Below are 19,043 nucleotides of genomic sequence, written 5' to 3' on the forward strand. Positions count from 1 at the left end.
AAAACTCTGACATCAGATAATCTCTGTTGTCTACAGATTGTAACTGTAATTCCAAAAATAAAAGCATGGAATACAAAGGCTGCAACATGCTCTGTGAGAAGCGTATACCTATTCCCTGACTCACTCCTTAAATCCCAGCTGACTGGGCAGGAGAATGTAAATAACCATAGCTGGGCATGTGTGCTTTACCTCATTCACTGTTGACAAGGTATCCTCTTCCTAAGCCTAGTACCATTAAACAAGACAGGTCAATGTAACATGGTGAGGGGAGGAGCCATGGGATGGGGTCAAGGGCAAAGTGCCGGTAGGGGTTTTAGCAGAAAGTTAATCTGATCTGAAATGCAGCTTTGTTTTAGAAGGTGGTCCTTAAATAGGAATTCTTAGTATAATGCTGTGATATTTTGGCACTGCTTTCTAATCCTGTGTCAACACATTGCAGACACATAACACAACAAAGTATAAAGTCCTTTTAGTTGACTGCAGTGCAACTCCTTAAACTGGCACAACAAAATGACCAGCACTCCAGACAGTGCTGATATCCACACAGGGTGTGGGAACCTGGGTTCCCCAGGGCTATGTCCAGAGTCATAAATCATATGACTCTATGATTTAGAATCCAGATCTGGGGGCGTCCACACACACAAGGTATTTATAGAGCTCCTACCTGCATTGCTGCCTGCACAAGCAAGAACCTCACTGGTCTGGTTGTTTGCTATTCATCATTATGGGATGGGAGAGATCAGTTCAAACTGGGATAATCCTGATTTCCCCCACCTCCTTCCCCTCACCCTGAATGTGCATCATTACCTTTACTGACGTGAAGAAAAACATATATTTTGCTATTCTTAAAATACCTAGTTTTGCATTCAGAAGTAGAGCTGCACAGAAAGGGATGCTTTCAAAGATGTTTACCCTAAACCTGCCCTCTGTGCTCTCACATGTGTTGCTGGGCCATCTGCTCCATAAGATTGATGAGGACATTGGCTACTGGTGTGACTGGGCATTTTTCAGTGAGACTACTCAGATCAGCAAGGTTATAAGGAGTGAAAACAGACCTACAGGCCTGGAGCATCAGTTCAAGGCAGAGACTTTTGTCAAGCTGAATAAGCTGATTTGAGGCTGCGGTCCTACTTGGTCTCTGATGCGAGTAGGTGGCTGGTTCTGGGTGTAGTGGCGGGCTCAAGGCAAGGCTTGGTGGGGACACAGCATTCTCAGTGTTTCATGCCTCTTCTGTTTAGGAGTCCCTCTGCCCATTAAAAGGCCTTTATGAGAGGAGGATTTACTGGAATGGTTAAGGAGACACTGGAAATGCCCAGTGAATATTCCCTGGCACACTATATGCTGCTATATGTAAGAGGCTAGCAGGTCCTCTGCACTCCCTGTGCCCAACCACATCCCGGCTGCTGGACTCCTGATCACTTCTGAGAGCTGCTCAATTGGGGCGGAGTCAGCTTACCTCACTTCACTCATCTAAACTACCTCCAAAGTCAGTGGAGAGAGACTAGCATCTCCAGAGAATGATTTAATCCATCCTAAAATAATCTGGATCTCAATGCCTCTCCTCCTCCAGTTACCCTTCTCTACATGGCTTTTACAGGGAGCCTAGATGAGTGGCTTAGACTAGGCTGAAGTGAGGCGAGATGAATTTTGATGTGCCCTGCTTGCTTGCCAGCAGTCTGCATGAGAGGAACTGTCTTGTGTTAGAAGGATACAATGGGAATAATGTCTCCTAAGATATATTTTTCTTCCTTGTGAATTTTGACTGTGATTTTTAGAGTAAATAGGTCAAAAGTTTGCTTACTTTCTTATATCCTAAAGTATTAACTCATAGCAGACTTTTACAAATGTTGAGAAGACTAATAAATTAATAGTACTTACTGTATTTTGAGCTATATGCAGGTGCAAATGACATTACCTCTTCCCTTAGATCATAAATGAAAGGAGAAAGGGAAAAGCTATGGAGCCAGTAGGAAAATAAACAGCATAGTTCTGCTTACTTACATAATTTCCACAGAGCATAGTAAGAAAACTACCAAGTGACTTAGGATGTTGAAATACACATCCCAAACTCTGGAACATTTATCATTTAATTGTGCTTTTCTCTGAATATGTCTTTCAACCTTTCATTCTGGTTAATGCAGGGGACAAAGGAGATTTAGCGTCACTTGTCATGAATGAGTGACACCCCTGGTGAACATGAAAAGGGCTGCATTGCATTCCTATTGATCTTTTCTGCCGTACTTCTTGTGTGATCCTTTCTCACAGAGACATTATTTGAAGGAGTATTATAATCCTTTTTGATGTACACAATCCTATCAAGCTATCAAGGCATGAAATACTTTTATGCTGAACTTGTCAGTTTTCTTCCTTAATATTCAACCTGCATGTAGAATAAAATAAAATAACTCTCTGCAACGTGAAGTGAATACTACTAATACACACATGATGTTGGGGTTTGTTGCTTCATGGTAAAACTGTCATAAAAAGACAACAGTATTAAGAACGTATGCTCTTAACCATACACAGAAAGCCATACAATGGCAATTGCTTTTAAAAAGTCTTTGTTGCTAGAATCAAATTTGTCATCTTCTGCAAATATGATACTGTAGTCTACAAGATCATTTCTGATCACAGATTGTTATAGCTGAATAGCAAAACATGAATATTAATATTGTGTGAAGACAATTTACTAATGGAAAGTCTGGGGATAAATTGTGAAGATGCCTTTGAAAGGCAGTATCATATATATATTTTTGAGCAATATTCAACCTTTGAGAAACAAAAGGTATAAGTGTTTGTTAATGAATGAGATGTAGAACTGCACTGGAATGAAAACTAAGGGATGATGAGCAATCTGCTTATGAATAGGACATGAAAGAGATTTATCTGACTTTAAATTTTCTCTAGACTGTAAATGAGAATGATTTCCTTTCAAAAGAAAACTTAAATGATTTTTTAATGTAGATATATTTTCCAGTAGTGCAGTTAAAAAAATATTAGAAAAAAAGTCTTTTTCTGTCCTATTTTATTACACTTCCATAGTGACAGGAAAATAAATTTAAGACAATTCAAAATAACTACGTACATTTTATTATACATAGCCCTTTGGTACTTACAATGAGTCTGTTGATATGAACTTGCTGAGGTAACAGTCCCAGTGCTGCTGCCACTCCTTGACGAAATATCCGAAGCAATGTGATATTCAGCTTGTTTACATCCATTTGCAGTGTCTGCAAAACAAAAGCAGTTCAAAATAACTCCTTGCTCAACATATTCAGTTCTCAAGAAGACTGACCTCTGAGACTCTTCATTAACTGTATTTTTTCCCAGAATCATGATCTGTGCAATCTACTTGCATTGCAATAAGGAATAAGGCTAAAGGATCTTAAATGCTGCTCATTAGCAAAGTACCACTTTTCCTCAAATACATTCAAAATAGGTTCCAGAGGTTTTTGGCTAAATTCCTTGGACAAGTCACAGTGTTCAAGATAACACAATTACTACATTAAAAATGAAAGTCAGGCATTAAACATCAATTCACCTTTAAAGAATGAGATGTTGGATTTACACAATGAAGACTGGCTTTTCTCCCTGCAGGTGAAGAATGAGTCAGACATAGTGAAATTATACAATTTTAATTTTGATTAGTGGTTTCTGAGATCAAAAAAGAAACATTCTGGATACATTCCACGTGCTTGAATTTCCTAAAACTTCCTCATGTGAGTCAGAGAATGCTATAATTCTCAGCAGAGACCAACTATATCACTGAAGCATTTTCTTTCTCTGTTGGAATCATAATGAAATGTAAATGTTTCCTCAAGTTCAAATGCTTCCTCTGAAGTGAGTGGAATTTTACCCAGCAAATAATTTAGGTCCAAATCTTCTGTTTCCGAGAAGACCCAGATATGGGGTCTTCATGTGACGCCTGGTGGCCAATACTTCCATGTGGTACTTTGGGGTCCCTTTCTTCGCTTCCGTATCTCCTTTGCAGACAATATGTAGTAGAGAAGAGAGGGAAGAGGAGTCTATCAGATGGTCCCAGAAGGCTTCCAATGTTTCTGGCAACTTCTGACTTAGGAAGTTAGTAAGTTCTGACTGAACCAGTTGACTTGAGCTGAAATTTTTTTTTATTTTAAACTTCCTATTTAGAGTCATAGGCCAGCTTGCTGATCCAATTAAGTATTCTTCCTTCCTAACCAGAGCTGCATAAAGAGAATTAAATATCTGTGGGTCAGACATCATACTGGGAATATGGTTATGACCTAGAAAGAAAGGCAAATTTTTTCTCAAAGAAAAACAGCATCATACACTTTGACGGTTATTCTTTATTTATCAGTAAGTATTTATAAGCTACGATGTAAAACCATAAAATATTTGCTTTCCTTTTCTACAGTCAGTTTGATTTTTCCATCAGTACTGAGTTTTTCATTTTCCCCTCCCCATTTTCTCCTTTTTTAACACTATTTTTTCTCATTTTTTACACTTTCAGGTCTTGATGCATTAACTGAGATCTGGTCTTATCATACAGCTGAGCTTTAATTTAGCTGGAAGTATTACAGGATTCTTCAATTTAAATGACCCTTTCTACCATGGCATTTTCAAAGTGCAAAATCTTCTTATTTTTGCTTCTTCAATTAGACAGACATCCTGAGTGGTTACAAAACTGTTCCAGCTTTGCCACTGAACCAGATAAATGTCTTGAGAGGGAACATATGGAGACCTAACAGATCTGAGCATCATTGTTTCTGTTCCCCAGACTGGCTTGCTCTGTCCACAGAGCATCTGAGCGATACACCAGACGAGAATTGCTTTGGAGCTGTTAAGCCACCACTACACTGAAAGTCGACAGCCTGGCCTGGGGATCCTGGGTAAATGAGAAACGGAGTTGTTGCTGAAATAGGAAGTCTGTCGTGAGGGTCCCTAGAAATCCATCAGGATGGTATAAAGAGTGTGAAACTGCTTGTCTAAGTCACTGACCCTGAGTTATGGGGATAATGCTAACTGTCATTACTGAGCAAAATTATCAGGCATAAAATCAAAATACATTCACTTAAACTTACTTGAGCCAGGGATCAGATCACATTAACAGAGATGTTGTTAAATAGTGTGTTAAGAGCTCACTAATAAAGACACAGAAATGAAACAGCCAGAAAAATATCTAACTTCAGATGAAATAGAAGATCCTAAAGAGCCTATAAGGAGGTAATAAATTCTTATAGGTTTAGTATGCTGGGATTGTGGTTCATCCTATCCAGGGACAATAAAACATGGTGAAACTCCATTAGCTTCAGGAGAGTCACATTTCATTCTACCTGGTCTGAATTTGGTCCACCATGTCCTATAACAAATAGTCATAAAAGGCTGCACAGTGCGTGTGTGTGTCTGTCTCTAACAGCTGTATTGTCCTTTGTGGTTCTGGAGGAAGCCTGAAGTCCACAGCACTTGCTCTGTCAGTCTAGCCTTGCAGCTGGAGATTTCAGGACCCTTTTAGGAAACCTCCTAAGTGGGTGGGAAAAAAATTGTCCTTAAGCCTCATCTCAGGGGGCTTCTTGTTTAGCAATATTTTTTGTGACTGTTCATCCAAAAAACCCCAAGAAATATCTGAGGAAGAAAAAGCTCACATTTTTTATAAGAACCTTGCCTTGCTGTCCATTGAAGGGATCTGCTTCTCAGTCGCTGGTGTTAGTGTGAAGCTTAGTTCCTTGGCAATTGTAGCAAAAATTAAGTAAGAGTTACATAGGCTGCCTTTTTCTACATCAGGCAGCACCAGAGAGTACATTTGCCTCTTCCTATCAAGAGGAAAGTTAGCAATCCAGAATCTGCCACTTTAGGAATGGGATTTCTGACTTGATCAGTGAAAGATAACGTATAGAAATGCTCAAGGGGACCCCAAGAGGACCTGTTTTAGAGTGAGCAGCATATCACAAACGTGCTTTGTGCTCTCTATTACCTCCGTGCTTGTACTGGATTCATAAAAGCATAAAGCAGGAGTCGACCAGACAGGAGATACATCAAGTTCGGTACCCTGTGGCCAACTCTGGGTGCTTTTGGAAAATGATAGGAACAGGGCAAGATTACACTCTTTTCCTAAGCTGCTCCTGACAAGATCCAGGCCTTTTTATTTATGCCTACTCAGTAGTAAAAGGCAATAGGTCTCCTCAGTTACATGAGTGTTATCATACAATAACCCGTACTGACACTATCAAGATCTGGGATGAAGGCAACACTTGGAGGTATTATATTCTCAATTCTGGCATGTGTCCTCCTGAAAGTGACTGAAATCTAAGCCTGTTCTGAAGGTCTGGTACAAAACTACCTTTCTGCAAATTCCTACTATGACAATTTTTGTTGAGAAAAGTTAGTCAGAGAAAGAAAAAAAGAAAAGAAAAATAAAGACAGAGAAGAGAAAGAAAAAATAAAGTCCTAACTACTCATATCAGTAGAAAATTTCTAAAAAATGTTTAAAATTTTAATATTTTAATATTCATGTGCCATTATGATGGCATGCCTAGATAGTGTGTTGACTATAGTCCACAAAAGTAAGAGATTAGGATAGAAAATTGATAATGAATGAACTACAAATGCAACAATACTTGCACATTAGACAAACAATATAAACTATCATTGAGAGTATCATTCCTAGAATGGAAACCTGTCCAGCCATTTACAAGTTACAATTACAGAGACAAAATCATTATGTATTCTAACATCCCCTGCAATAAAACATGAAATTAACCCTGGTAAAGTAAATCCATAGACATAAATAACATAAAGCATTAGCACAGATACACAAGTTCTGTCTTACTGTGTTCTTCTAGTTGCTCCTTTGGCTTTGGAAAAGAAAGAGCTGAACCATCCCAGTTAGACAGCACTAATCATTTACCCTTTGCTCATCTGCAGTGTTTATCATGGATTGCAACCTACTCCCCAAGGAGTTTACAATTTTGAATCCGCTACTGCTCTTGGCAATAGTGACTTGTTGAGCCTCAAGCCGAACACCCTGGACGACTCATTTCCCTGAGCAATTACCGACCTGGATATTGCAGCTGTAGCGACAGTCTCTAGGTTTATCTGATCCAAGCAAAACAGGTAGTTTGAAGGGAAGGAGTTTTCTGCTTGTAGACTTTGGAAGTCTGAGTTCCAGAAAAGGAAACTCAGCACAAAAAACCACCAAAGACTATTCACAACTGAGATCCTACATGGGCTTTTTAATAAAGATTTTCATGTTAAAAAAAAAAAAAAAGACTAACATGAAAGGGATGAATGTATAACACAATCTCTGAAATTGTATTTTTAGATATGATAATAAATTATAATTTGTCAAGTTCTGCTTCTCAAGAAAAATTCAGAGATGCCTCCCTTTCTTATCCTTTCCTTATCATCAGTGATACCCTTTCTGCAATGAGCCTCAAATACACCATTCCTCTTCTATACCCTGGTTACTTCTCTCTAAACTCCTCCTGACTCTACCACCACAGGTGTTTTCTCCAATATCCAGCTAACCTAAATATACAGGAAGAAAAATAATCAAGGATGAAGAAGGTTAAAGGTTAAAGTAGAAGTCTTCACAATATTTTTATGAACAAAGATTAAAAGTAAATCAACAAATTCTACCATACTAGGAATTTTTCATATTTAAGGGCCACTGGATAGTAAGTTCTATTTTGTGCTAAAATCAAAGGCAGACAATGTTAAAAACAAAAATAAAAATAATGACTCTGTTTGCTTAGGCCAAACAAAAGAGAAAACTCAGAAAAGATTTGTCTTACCTGCCTGTGCTCCTCTTATTTATTTATAAGAAAGTCACCAAAAGTGCTAGAAATTGGTTTTCGTATTAAAGCAAATACTGGACTGTGGCCAGGCTGTGAGTGCCTCCATGTGAGCACCCTGCTCTGCTGCCTGCATAGTGACAGTGTCTACAGTTAATTAGTGTCACCGTGTTTCATCTTGCCACCCTCATCAGACAGCCTCAGCTGTACAACTGAAAAAAGATTTATCAGGAGCAAAGGTGAAAGTGTTGGAGCTGTATTTGTACAGTTTGGGTAGAGTACTACAAAAAATCTGTCATCAAACTGTGAAAATACCTGCATTTTATCTTTTCTTCTCCTAAAACATATTAGATTTGCCTTCCAGATGCACTGATTGTCATGTTAGCCCCTTTGGCTGGCTCAGGTGGCCTAATACACATGCACAGAAGATTTTGGCTTTTATAATCTTCTGTGTGTCACGCTCACAGAAGGTTTAGCATCTCATATAGGCCATGAATCGCAAGGGAACCAGCGTGTCCTCAGCTTCTGATGCAGGTCAGAATTATGCAGTAAGAACAAAGCATTTTGCCAAGACCAGCCTCCAAAGGCACTTTTCCCCAAGCCAAACCAATGGCTGAGGTGGCATTCCCTCCTCTCTCATTTACCTCTCCATTTACAACACTGTTGTCTTCAAGAGCAGAAATGTGCCCTTCTATGATGTCCACATTAAACTTTGAATTATGTCTGTAAACTAAGATAAAATTCTCCTGAGTATAAAATCAATTATTCTTGGTGATTAATTAAAGGAGTTTATGCTTCTGTGTATTAGCAGTGACCTACTCAAACTTTCATACATAATATATTTCTAGTAAAACTTTATGTGACTAGAAATATAAATCTTGGGACGTATATACTTCTAAGGTCAGAGAGAGATTACTGAAAAATTGTGAGGAGCCTTGGCTATTCTACAAAAGTATACTGAAAATCACTTGAAATAGTAGAAAAATTACAGGCATATGTTTGAATTTAAAAGAACTAGTGAAAAGCATTTAGAAGTGCTCTGGACCTGGAACATGCTTCTGTTTAAGTCACCCATTTTCTAATGAGGAGACACCAGGGCCACAGAATATGCAAATCTGACAAACAGTTCCAAATTTCACATGTAGCCTGTGAAAATTTAAGTGTGCTTATCCAATGAATATTTGGGTGATTAGAAAAGAAGTCTAAATTGGTTTTGTATAAACATTAAGAAAAAGTGACAGGAATGGGATACTTTGATTGCTTCAGTCCTAATTAGTCTAGGGAAGTATTGTGTATTTGGATGCTGCTTTTCAAGATGTGACATTGTACAACTTCAATCCTTTTGCTAGAGGAAAAAACCTCACATCATTTATAGAAAATCTTTATTTAAAGTAAGTCTAATATTTCCTGTATTTATGCATTTCTCATATAGCATTAAAGAACAATTTTGGCTCTTGATCAATTTTTCATGAAAGCATACATATTTAAATATTAATGCATGTTATGATCTCTGAAAGAAATCAGACAGATGTAACACTAATTGGAACTGGAGGGTTAATCTAATAAGTTAAGACCACCGTATGGTCTCCCTCCTTGATTTTCAAGTGAATGTTCATTAAAATATAAGAAAACCAAAATTCATAAAAGGAAGCAGTCCCTCACACACTGCAATTAATCCACAGACCTTTTTACCACAGGAGGTTGCTGAGGCCAAAAATTGAACAAGATGGAGAAAAAGGGCTGGATGCTTAAATGGATACTGAAAATCACTAATGTGCCTGAAAAGCATGCAGAAGAGTTACTACAAACCCTGTCATACAGTTGACACCAAACCTTGAATTATCAGAAACCAAGATGAAGCCTAGTGCAATAAAAGGATAAGTTTCTCAGTCTGATATTGAAACCTTTGAGTGCTGGCCATCATCCTGGACTAGATACTGGATTTCATACAAGCTCTGTCTGCACATGTAGGTACCAACTGAGGACGTTCCTAGAGACTGCTGCATCACAGAGGACAAAGATGCCAAACCAGGTGCTGAGGTGAGGCCAGGGCACTCTGCTGGCATCCACAACGCAGACTGGTAGAGCTACTCTGGAGGTGGGTGGGTGATATGACTAAACTGGTTTGTCTCAGCTGTGTGACAGTTTTACACCTCTTTTTTTCAGGGAGAGAAACAAATTTCTCAAATGAGATCAGCTGATTTGGGGCTGTTTTAACCACTTCTGTAGGAAGCACCAACACAAGAGTGAGAAACGCTCCATCTGTGAGGTGTGGCTTTTGTCCAAGATTTCCTCACAGAGCTTCTACATGCACTTGGGCAGTGAGTCACTTAGCTATAGAAAGACTACGACCTTCATGGATGAGTAAAGTGTGCAAGAATGCATTCAGCCTATTAAGGATAAGGTTTGCTAATGCCTTTCTTCAAGAGGCACGCTTTGATTTCTATCAGTTCTATATTTTGCATTAATCTCTGGGCCTGCAGTCTCCTAGCAGAGAAAAGGGTCAGCTTTCTCTCAGTGTTATTTGATACCATTGTGTCACAAGGTAATGTGGATTTACTGATCAGGTCTAATGAGAACACACAGAATAGTCTTCTATCTTTCTTCTGAAGGAAATCTCAGAAGGTAGGTTATTTCAGGCTTCTGAGTCGCGTGGGTCATTTCTGTACCACAATGTGATGTAGTTAGTGGGGTGACAGTCTGAGAGTGTGGGTTAGACTGTACTCTCAGTGCTCATTATACTTATTTCTCCTTTCCCTTTATCTCTTCCCTATAGTATCATTAATGCATTAATCATGCATCATATGTTTGGAAGTCAGAAAGTATGTACAGCTTCCAAACACCTTATGTACTACAGACTGTATGAGACTACCATCCCACAGCCCCACCCCAGAAAAGTTAATGGGACTTTTTCTAAGTCAGAAGGTTGCAGAATCCCATATCCGAAGTGCCCATGGGATGCAGGCTTGTCATTGCTGAGAGTGTAAGAGTAGGGAAGGAAAGGTTATCTATTGTTCATGGGACACAAGACATTAAATAATACCAGTCCCAGAAGGTCTCTGTACTGTGGGAGCCTTTTGGAAGGGGGAAGGAGAGGGGCAGGAGGCTGCAGTAGTTCTGTTGGTCTTCATGGCTGCTTTTCTAGAGCTCCTTTGGGACAGAGGGACTTTCTGCTTCACCACCCGGTGGAACTTAAGTACTTAGTGATGGAAGGAGACAGTTATCTCCTGTGTGTGGAAATATATTATTTATTTTTTAAAAATTGGTCACAATGATACTACATCTGTTTTAAAGAGTACTAAGCTGGGAGCATTTGCAATTACTAGAAATTGACTACTAGCAGGGATGAGAGGCCAAAGTTTTGCTTTGCTTCTAGCCTTAGAAAGTCTGCCTCTGTTAATCTTCCTCAGTTCTATCTATGTCTATAAAATGGGGACAATAGTATGTGACTGTTTCATAGGATTTTATATGTTTTATCAAGATTTGGGGGCAGATACTTAGGATGGAACTTTTCAACTTGTTTCACGGATAATTTTAACATTGCCCCCAAAAGTTAATTCCTGTCTTTTTTAAATTTGGTGCTGCATTTCTTCAAGGACTGGGATTTACTCCATTACAAATTATTTCAGTTTTCTGTTGAAATTACATAAATTGCATGAATAACAGCTGAAGCTAATTTCAAAGCTCTGATAGTTTTCTTGGCTTTTTACTTCCTCCATCCATCTCTCCCTGCCCTCCTCCTTTATGGCAGTTGAAAAGGACAAGATGATGGAAAAGCACAAGACAATACAGAGAGGTGTAAACACAAGGAGAACTGGGAGAGCTTGGCTGAACACTGTTTCAACCTTTTTGTTCTTTGAGAGGCATGTATAATGAGCTCCATAAAATTGCCCTATCTGTCCTTATTCAATATTAGCAAAAAAAGGATTCCTTCCATTAAAAAAGAAATGCATGGTGCTATTATGTCCCGTACAACTTTCATGCACAGCATGATTGTACTAGTCACATCCTATTTCATCATCCCAAAGCCAGCTGTAATCCTCAGAGCAAACAGAGTCTTTTGAGCCTGTTCAGTACAGCACTTTATAATACATTTGTTTTTTCTGTCCAATTATTAAATCTCTAGGTAGAGCCAGGGTAAAGCTCAAAATTCCAGAGAACCAGTATTGTTTCTCCTTGCTCCTTTTGTAAAACCCTAATTTCTGCTAGTTTTATGTTTCAAACTATTCTTAGTTACTGAAGCTTAAATTCCCATTACAACTTTGTAAAATGGTCCTCAATACAACAAAATGACATCCAGAAAAATGACAGACATAAAAAACTACCCCAAAATCATCCTTTTCTTTTTATCTTCAGAATTATAATTTAGTATGTTGCAGACATATATATGTATGTAACCTTACAAACTACTGAAGAACAAAACTAGAAATCTAAGACAATACAGCAACTTCCACATATTTCAGGAACTGTTGTGGCCAAAAGACTCCCACTGATTTACTCTCCTTAGTAACCTTTCTCTTTGCTCTGAAAATCAAAGTAAGATTTCAGTACTGCTGACGTCCTAGCTTTCTCATGCATTTATTTTCAGATGGTACTTTCGAATGAGCAAAATCTGCCTAAACACGCACAGTGGGAACATCATAGAAAGAGGCAAATGCTTTCCTCTTTTTCACATAATCATAGTTCTCTGTGGTTCCTGGGCATATGAAGAAGAAAATTTGAAATACATCTTGAAAAAAAAAAAGTCTTAAAATACATCTGGCTCAACTAGAATTGAGATATTTACACAAAAGACTGCTCTTGTGTGATTTCTGAATACAGCTCATGTGCCAGGACAGTCTGGATTATTTGTCCACCACAGCTAAGACTTTCAAAGTAAGAAACTGTTCTAACTATTCTTACACCTCAGCTCTTGAGAGATCAGGATCCTGTTTTCAGGAAACAATTGTCTAACAACAGGGGCTCTTTAGTGTGACACAACTCACCAGTATGTTCTGGGTTTTTATCTGCTTTCAACCTTTTAGCCCACTAAAGTTTGTTTATAGCCATTATCGTCACCATAAACACAAATTATTGGAATAAAACCTGTAAAACTGATTTTCCCCTTCCTACTTTAGCACTCCAAATCCACATGAATGGAGTGCAGACAATACAAGGCACCCTTGTAATTTCTGCCTTAAGTTCCCTTAACTACTATGAACCTGAAAGAAAGTTAAGCAAAATCAAGCAACACCCTTGGAGATCTGTGGTTTTTCTTAAGACAAAACTTGCACTACTTTGGGTTTTATCCTGTCATGGATTCACACAAGTAAAACCATTAATGATTGTGTGTGAATTCCATAAGCTCAGGAATGAGAAAGCAGGTGAAAAGATAATCACATGATTTTGGCAATTGTCCCAGGATCTTTGAACTCCCGAAGCTGATAATACTGAACAGATTTTGGAGGCTGTAAGGTACAAATTCCCTTTCTCAGCTGGGCAGACAAAGGATTTTCCCCTTCTGTCCAGTACTGAAAAGAGAAGGCATGGCTTAAGGGAAAACACTAACATCAAGCTTTCAGAGATTTAAGGAGAGTTTTACCTCAGTGATTCCTGTTAATGCTAATAACAATATTGGTTTTTAGACTGGCAGCTCAAGATTTGTATTTCTGGCTGTGGGAATGCGATACATATACGGTGTCCCAAAAGTCCTAATATAGGACAAGTTTTCTGAGTTGTTTAGAATGAGAAAAATGCATTTTTTTCCCTTTCATACTCAGAATGGATAACCATTAAAAGATAATATTAAAAATTGTTTGCATGTGGTTCTATCATGCTCACACATACACAAAAGCAAAATAATTCGCAATCCTTTCAGCAAGAAATAGCAATTGCAAAGTTGGTGTGTGAGGTTTCTTTTTCCTTTTTTTTTCTTTTCTTTCTTATTTTTTAACAATATTCTTTAAGCATGCAAGAAATAATCTTCCAGATTTTCCCAAGTGACCACCAACAGTGGGAGGTAGTATTCCTCTGTAGGAACTTAGCGAATGCACCTTTATGCACGCTTCCTGCCTCTTTCCTGCTCTCCAGAAACCTGGGAGATTCCTGGCAGTTCTGTGGCTGCTGCTTTGTGCCAGCAGGAAGAGACACCTGAGTAGAATACTCAGCTTCTCAGAAACTGAGTGTATGGCTCCAGTCCAGAGCATTATCTGTGTTATACCCACAAGTCCTGCAAATGATGGCAAGCGGGCTTGATAAAGCCCTTATTAGACTTAATAAAAAACCCAGGACATCTACCTCATTTCCCAGAAAAAAGACAAAGTGACAGCATCTATGCCTGTTAATAAAAGGCTATATGCCTTCTGTCTCAGTTGCCATACAGCTAAAAGTTAGTTAAATTACATTTATAAAAAATCCAAAACTTAAATTTATCAGTGCAAGTGTGTCTACTCAAACAAGTTCAGAAGTGTAAAAGCAAAACAAAACAAAAAGCCACAAAGTCTCAGGAAAAGTGAAGGAACATGAATTAAATTTGTATATTTAGATGTTATAGGTTTTTTGACAGTACCATGCAGAGAAAGACAGGAATTTCATTGGAGACTGCAGCTATTGTTTTTTATACACAACATCTAATGGGAGCAACTGATTTCCAGCTTATTTTGAGAAAATATATCAATGATCTATTATTTATGAGGTCTTGTTCCATCTAGCCGTGATAAGATAGAAATCCATTTTGCAAAGAAAACAGCAAGAGGAAGGTAAAATTCTTTAATATTCTCTGTCATTATAGCAAAAAGGTTTTCAAAATGTGGTTTTTTTTCAGTTATGATTTTTCCAGAAATTGGTACTGCAAGAAAGGAGAGAAATAAAATCCGTGAAGCTGAATGTCATAGCTGAGAACCTTTTGCCCTCAAGTCTTTATCTACATCTTGTCACCAGATACAGGAATATATGAGGGAGAATTCTTTGTAACTCCATAAATATATGCTTCATATTTGCCATGTTAGACAAAACCTACTCAGTACCATTCGTCTGCGTCTACACACAATCCATTTCATCCTCTCATCAACACAACCTACCATATTAAACAGACCTGTGTCTGTCTCACAATAACTTTCTTGTATCTCTTACTTTTCCGAGAGCTGATCAGCCTCTGCTGTCAGGACCACATCTACGTGCACCACTTTAGACATCTCATTTTCAACTGCCTTAGTCATGGATGTTTACAAGCCATCTGAAAGGAAAGCAAATCCCATTCATTCATTGCCAGCTATTCCTGCAAGTACATAAGCAGTCCCAGACCTCCTGAGGGGCATTCCCCTTGGAAAACACTGCAGGTGGGCAGCAGCTCTTCCTGTGTCCTGCTAGAACAGGACTGTTCAAAAGGGATGCTTTCATCATCATTACAGATCTGTGCAAACAGGTACATAAAGTTACATTATGCAAGTGAGGCAAAGAGCAGGATCTGCATTCAACAAGAGCTCACTAGTCCCCTGGAAGACTGAAGCAGCTCATGATAAATTACTTGTTATGCATTTCCTGAGAGATATTTTAGACAGCTGCAACACTGATCCAACCAACAGGATGAGTTTGTGATGCACAGGACTGTTGTTATTTGTATGAACATCTTTTGGTAATTCATATGGTAATTTTATTTCTTCCCTTACTATTGCATACATCGTATTTACTGGGTCAGGTCTTTTTTTGGCCAGGCTGGTATAACAGTCCTGTATGGTGTCTCCTCTGCTAAATGCAGAATTGCTTGCATTCTTCCTAAACAATTTCAAACACATAGTGAGGGTTTATGTCATGCTGGTTGACAGGCAGAGCAAGGATGTAAGAAGAAAGAACACTTTAGTAATAAAAAATAATTCTCAGCTTACATTTGGAGTCCTTTTCATGCAGGCACACCAAAGGATCTAGCAATGAGGATTAAGGGTATTCATCAGGTCTGAAGAACCAGATTTGCATCATGGCAAAGCGCTTATCTTACAAACATAAAGAAGGTATGTAATGTCAACATTATAAGTAAAACTGAAGATTTGGACACCCAACACAGAATTCTGGCCAACATCCCTTGCTATCTCATTTTTCAGGATTTGGGCTTATTCTTTATATTTTATGTCAGAAAATGTTAGTGTTCTAATGCTAACAATGGTCCAGATTTTTAAGATTTTCATAGATTTTAAAGTACAGAAACAGAAGACTTCCCATATATCATTTACAGAGATCATTGAATCTGAATTATTTTTATGTACTTCAACATGTATGTTCTTTTCTGTTTGAAGCCTGTATTATATGCCATTAAAGATGTTTATTAAGTCTTTAAGTTATTATTCTGTTTTATTAAGAACAATTTTTGCAGTTAATTGACATCATAATATATTACATAACTAATATGCAAAATACAAGACAAGCATTTAAATTATCTGCATAACCTGAATAAAATGGAAACTTTGTCGTGTCAGCTGCATGGTGTCTTTTTTTACCTAATATAATTTGAAAACATATTTATGACTCATCAGTCTTTTAAAGTTAGACTTTAATGGAAAGGTAGATGATAGCTGGTACTAAGAAGCAATAATAGACTAGCTTAGAAACTTGAAAAAGGAGAAAGACAACTGCGAATTCAGATTTAATGTTATCAATGCAGTTTGCTTCCCCAGTGGGAATTCTACACTCATCTTTTCCTCCAACATTCAAATTTCATTAAATAAACTTGATGAGATAATTTCACACCATTAGTGATATTTGCACTTCTGTGGTGCCATTAATTTTGTCTCTCTGGGTATGAGTTCCCTCTCCATAAAAAGGTTGTAAATCAGGGTTTCCTAAAGAGCCTCATAATGAACATGACCTCAGGCTGGGGCTGCCCATCTACCCACAGTGCAAACCCAGTTGTGGGCTGCTTTGAATTCTGGTAACAGTGACCATGACAGCATCCCCAGCTTAAGGCTCTTTTCTCACATATCCCACAGATCTGGAAAAGCTGGTCGGTCCATGACATCTCCAACTTGTAAATGGTTCTGCTGAGTAGGGCCACAATTAAAAAGCCCCTTTAGGAGAGACAGAGAAATACTTTGTGAGCTACAAATATGCTCTGGCCTTCTAGGAACGCCTGCTGCACTGCTTTCAAATCCAGAGAGTGCTGACATCTAGACATTTCCAATTTATGAAAACCCAAAGCGCTTCCTCATGTAGAAACTGCAAAGCTTGTGAAAAGACTAGAAATAGAATAATAGAAATTATGTTTCTGTGAAGAAAGCTAATTTTTATCCCTTTAGGTAACCATGTAAACACTATATTGAAGAAAAAAAGTCTACATGAACTGCTGGCAATGGCTAAAGGAAGAAAAACTATCAATGGTTATCTAGGGCCACTACACTTAAGTCTACTTAAGCTTTTTTGTTAAATATCAATAAGGATACACACTGAGATGGAAAAATTTTCATAATTATAGAGAAAAGAAAGAAGGAACCATTTCTAGAGATTTTTTGAGGGTTTAAGAAATCAAGTGGTGATAGTAATGTGATGTATACCGTATATATTCTATTCCAAAACTAATCACATCGGATGCTGAAAGAGCAAGTAGAAAGGTAAACCTGTAAATATGCTGGAACAGATTACATCTTTCAGAAAGTTACTCCTAGCTCTGTGCCAGTCAACATTCTTATTAAAGGTCTGTTGAGCCACACAAAACCATAGAGGAGCTTGAAGATAACACAGAAGACTGAAAGTAGCTCAGAATCAGGGAACACAGGATAAACAATAAGGCAGGACAGACGCAGCAGATGATTCAGGCAAAGTTCCCCTGAACATCATGTACTTAATATGGCTAAACTCAAGACAATACAAATCTTGGAAAAGTGTATGTAGTTCACCTGCAAAGAAATAAATTTTTAAAGGGAGTGACTCAGAAAGTGAGTCAAGGTTCATATCTGATAAGCAAGTGAACAGATACTGTGAGGACAATGTGCAGGCTAAGGTTATGTGAATACAATCCCTACTCAACCTCTGAACCAACTGGAAGCTGCACAGCCATATCAGCACAGGTGGTAATATTCAGTTATTATATTTTGTATCTTGGTAATCAACAGAGAGAACTACATGCAGGCTGCCATTTTTTTACCACTTTTCAGTTCATTAATGTCTCGCTCCTGCTGGTGATCAGGAGCACGACTATGACCATGACCATGACCATGACCATGACCATGACCATGACCATGACCATGACCATGACCATACCTATTCACGTGCACACAGCTTCTATGGGACATGGTGATTTTGTAACTCTCCAGTTGCTTCCAGTTCTGCGAACACTTATTGACTTTGTTTCTGCTAATGAGTTGAGACTTACCAGGTGACACAAAACACCTGAGGGGCAACCAGCACAGATTGCAATTAACTCTTAGTTCCTGTTTCTGTTATTTAATTAGCAACATCAATTTTGAGCACTACACACGCTGATCACAGAAAATACAGGTAATTACCAACAGTCATCAAACCTTATTTTCTAAATTACATGCCAAGGATAAATGATTTTAAAGTATAAAAATAATGTAAACAAAACATTTTTTATGCTGTGACTCTGCTGGATAAGCTTCACAGTTCCTCATATTAAATGATAATTCCTACTTTTTTCTAGGGTCAGCAGACACAATCTAATAAAAACCATTCTCTGTGGAAATCTCAGAATGTGTTTTCCTACAGAGCAATGTAAAAATGCAGAGTGTGCATAGAGAAATGAACTAGAAGTGAGGTAGGCCTTAGGAACACCATTTACTGTTTTTGCTACTCTGTGAAGATGTACACTGAAGAGGGTAAGGTGTTCAATGGCTACTCAGGGCTTTAATGGACTGTTTTACTTTGGATCCTGTTTCACCTGCCTACAACTAATGGGTACTTCATAGTCCCTGGTCCAGAGCTTTTACATATAGTCCATAAATGTGTAACTCTGAATACTGAAGTGAAAATCTATGCCAGAAAAAGCTCTCCTGTCTTGTAACATAGAAAGACTAAGAGCTAGGTCTATGCCTACAGGACTGTACTGGCTTCTATGTCATCAAAATGAGAAAAACTGTGTTTCTCAGGTTAGCTCCTGGCCTTACACCTTACAGAGACTATACACTGTAAATGAGCAAGTCCTCCAGGTTTCTGTTGAGCCTGAAGGAAGCTGGAGCTGGATGAAAAGTGCAGGTGCCTTTGGTAGTGGCAGAGGTTTGATTCAGGCAATAGCTCTAGGTTTCCGCTGAACTGGAAAGACTATGGCTGTGAATGAAAGGGATCGTTATTCCT

At 38.3% G+C, this 19,043-nt stretch overlaps 1 protein-coding gene across 1 annotated transcript in view; it reads right to left on the reverse strand.

The window, feature by feature from the left end:
* Positions 1 to 18,025, reverse strand: part of PTPRR (protein tyrosine phosphatase receptor type R) — an 83,383-nt gene extending 65,358 nt beyond the window's left edge. The window contains exons 1-3 of the mRNA XM_029086722.1: positions 17,878 to 18,025; positions 3,117 to 3,238; positions 775 to 783 (exon numbers count right to left, since the gene is read on the reverse strand). Coding sequence (XP_028942555.1) covers positions 775 to 783; positions 3,117 to 3,238; positions 17,878 to 18,025 — 279 coding nt within the window. The remainder of the gene's footprint in view (positions 1 to 774; positions 784 to 3,116; positions 3,239 to 17,877) is intronic.
* Positions 18,026 to 19,043: the final 1,018 nt, after the last annotated feature.

This window comes from Antrostomus carolinensis, unplaced genomic scaffold (assembly GCF_000700745.2).
Source record: "Antrostomus carolinensis isolate BGI_N321 unplaced genomic scaffold, ASM70074v2 scaffold19169, whole genome shotgun sequence".
Classification (NCBI taxonomy): Eukaryota; Metazoa; Chordata; class Aves; order Caprimulgiformes; family Caprimulgidae; genus Antrostomus; species Antrostomus carolinensis.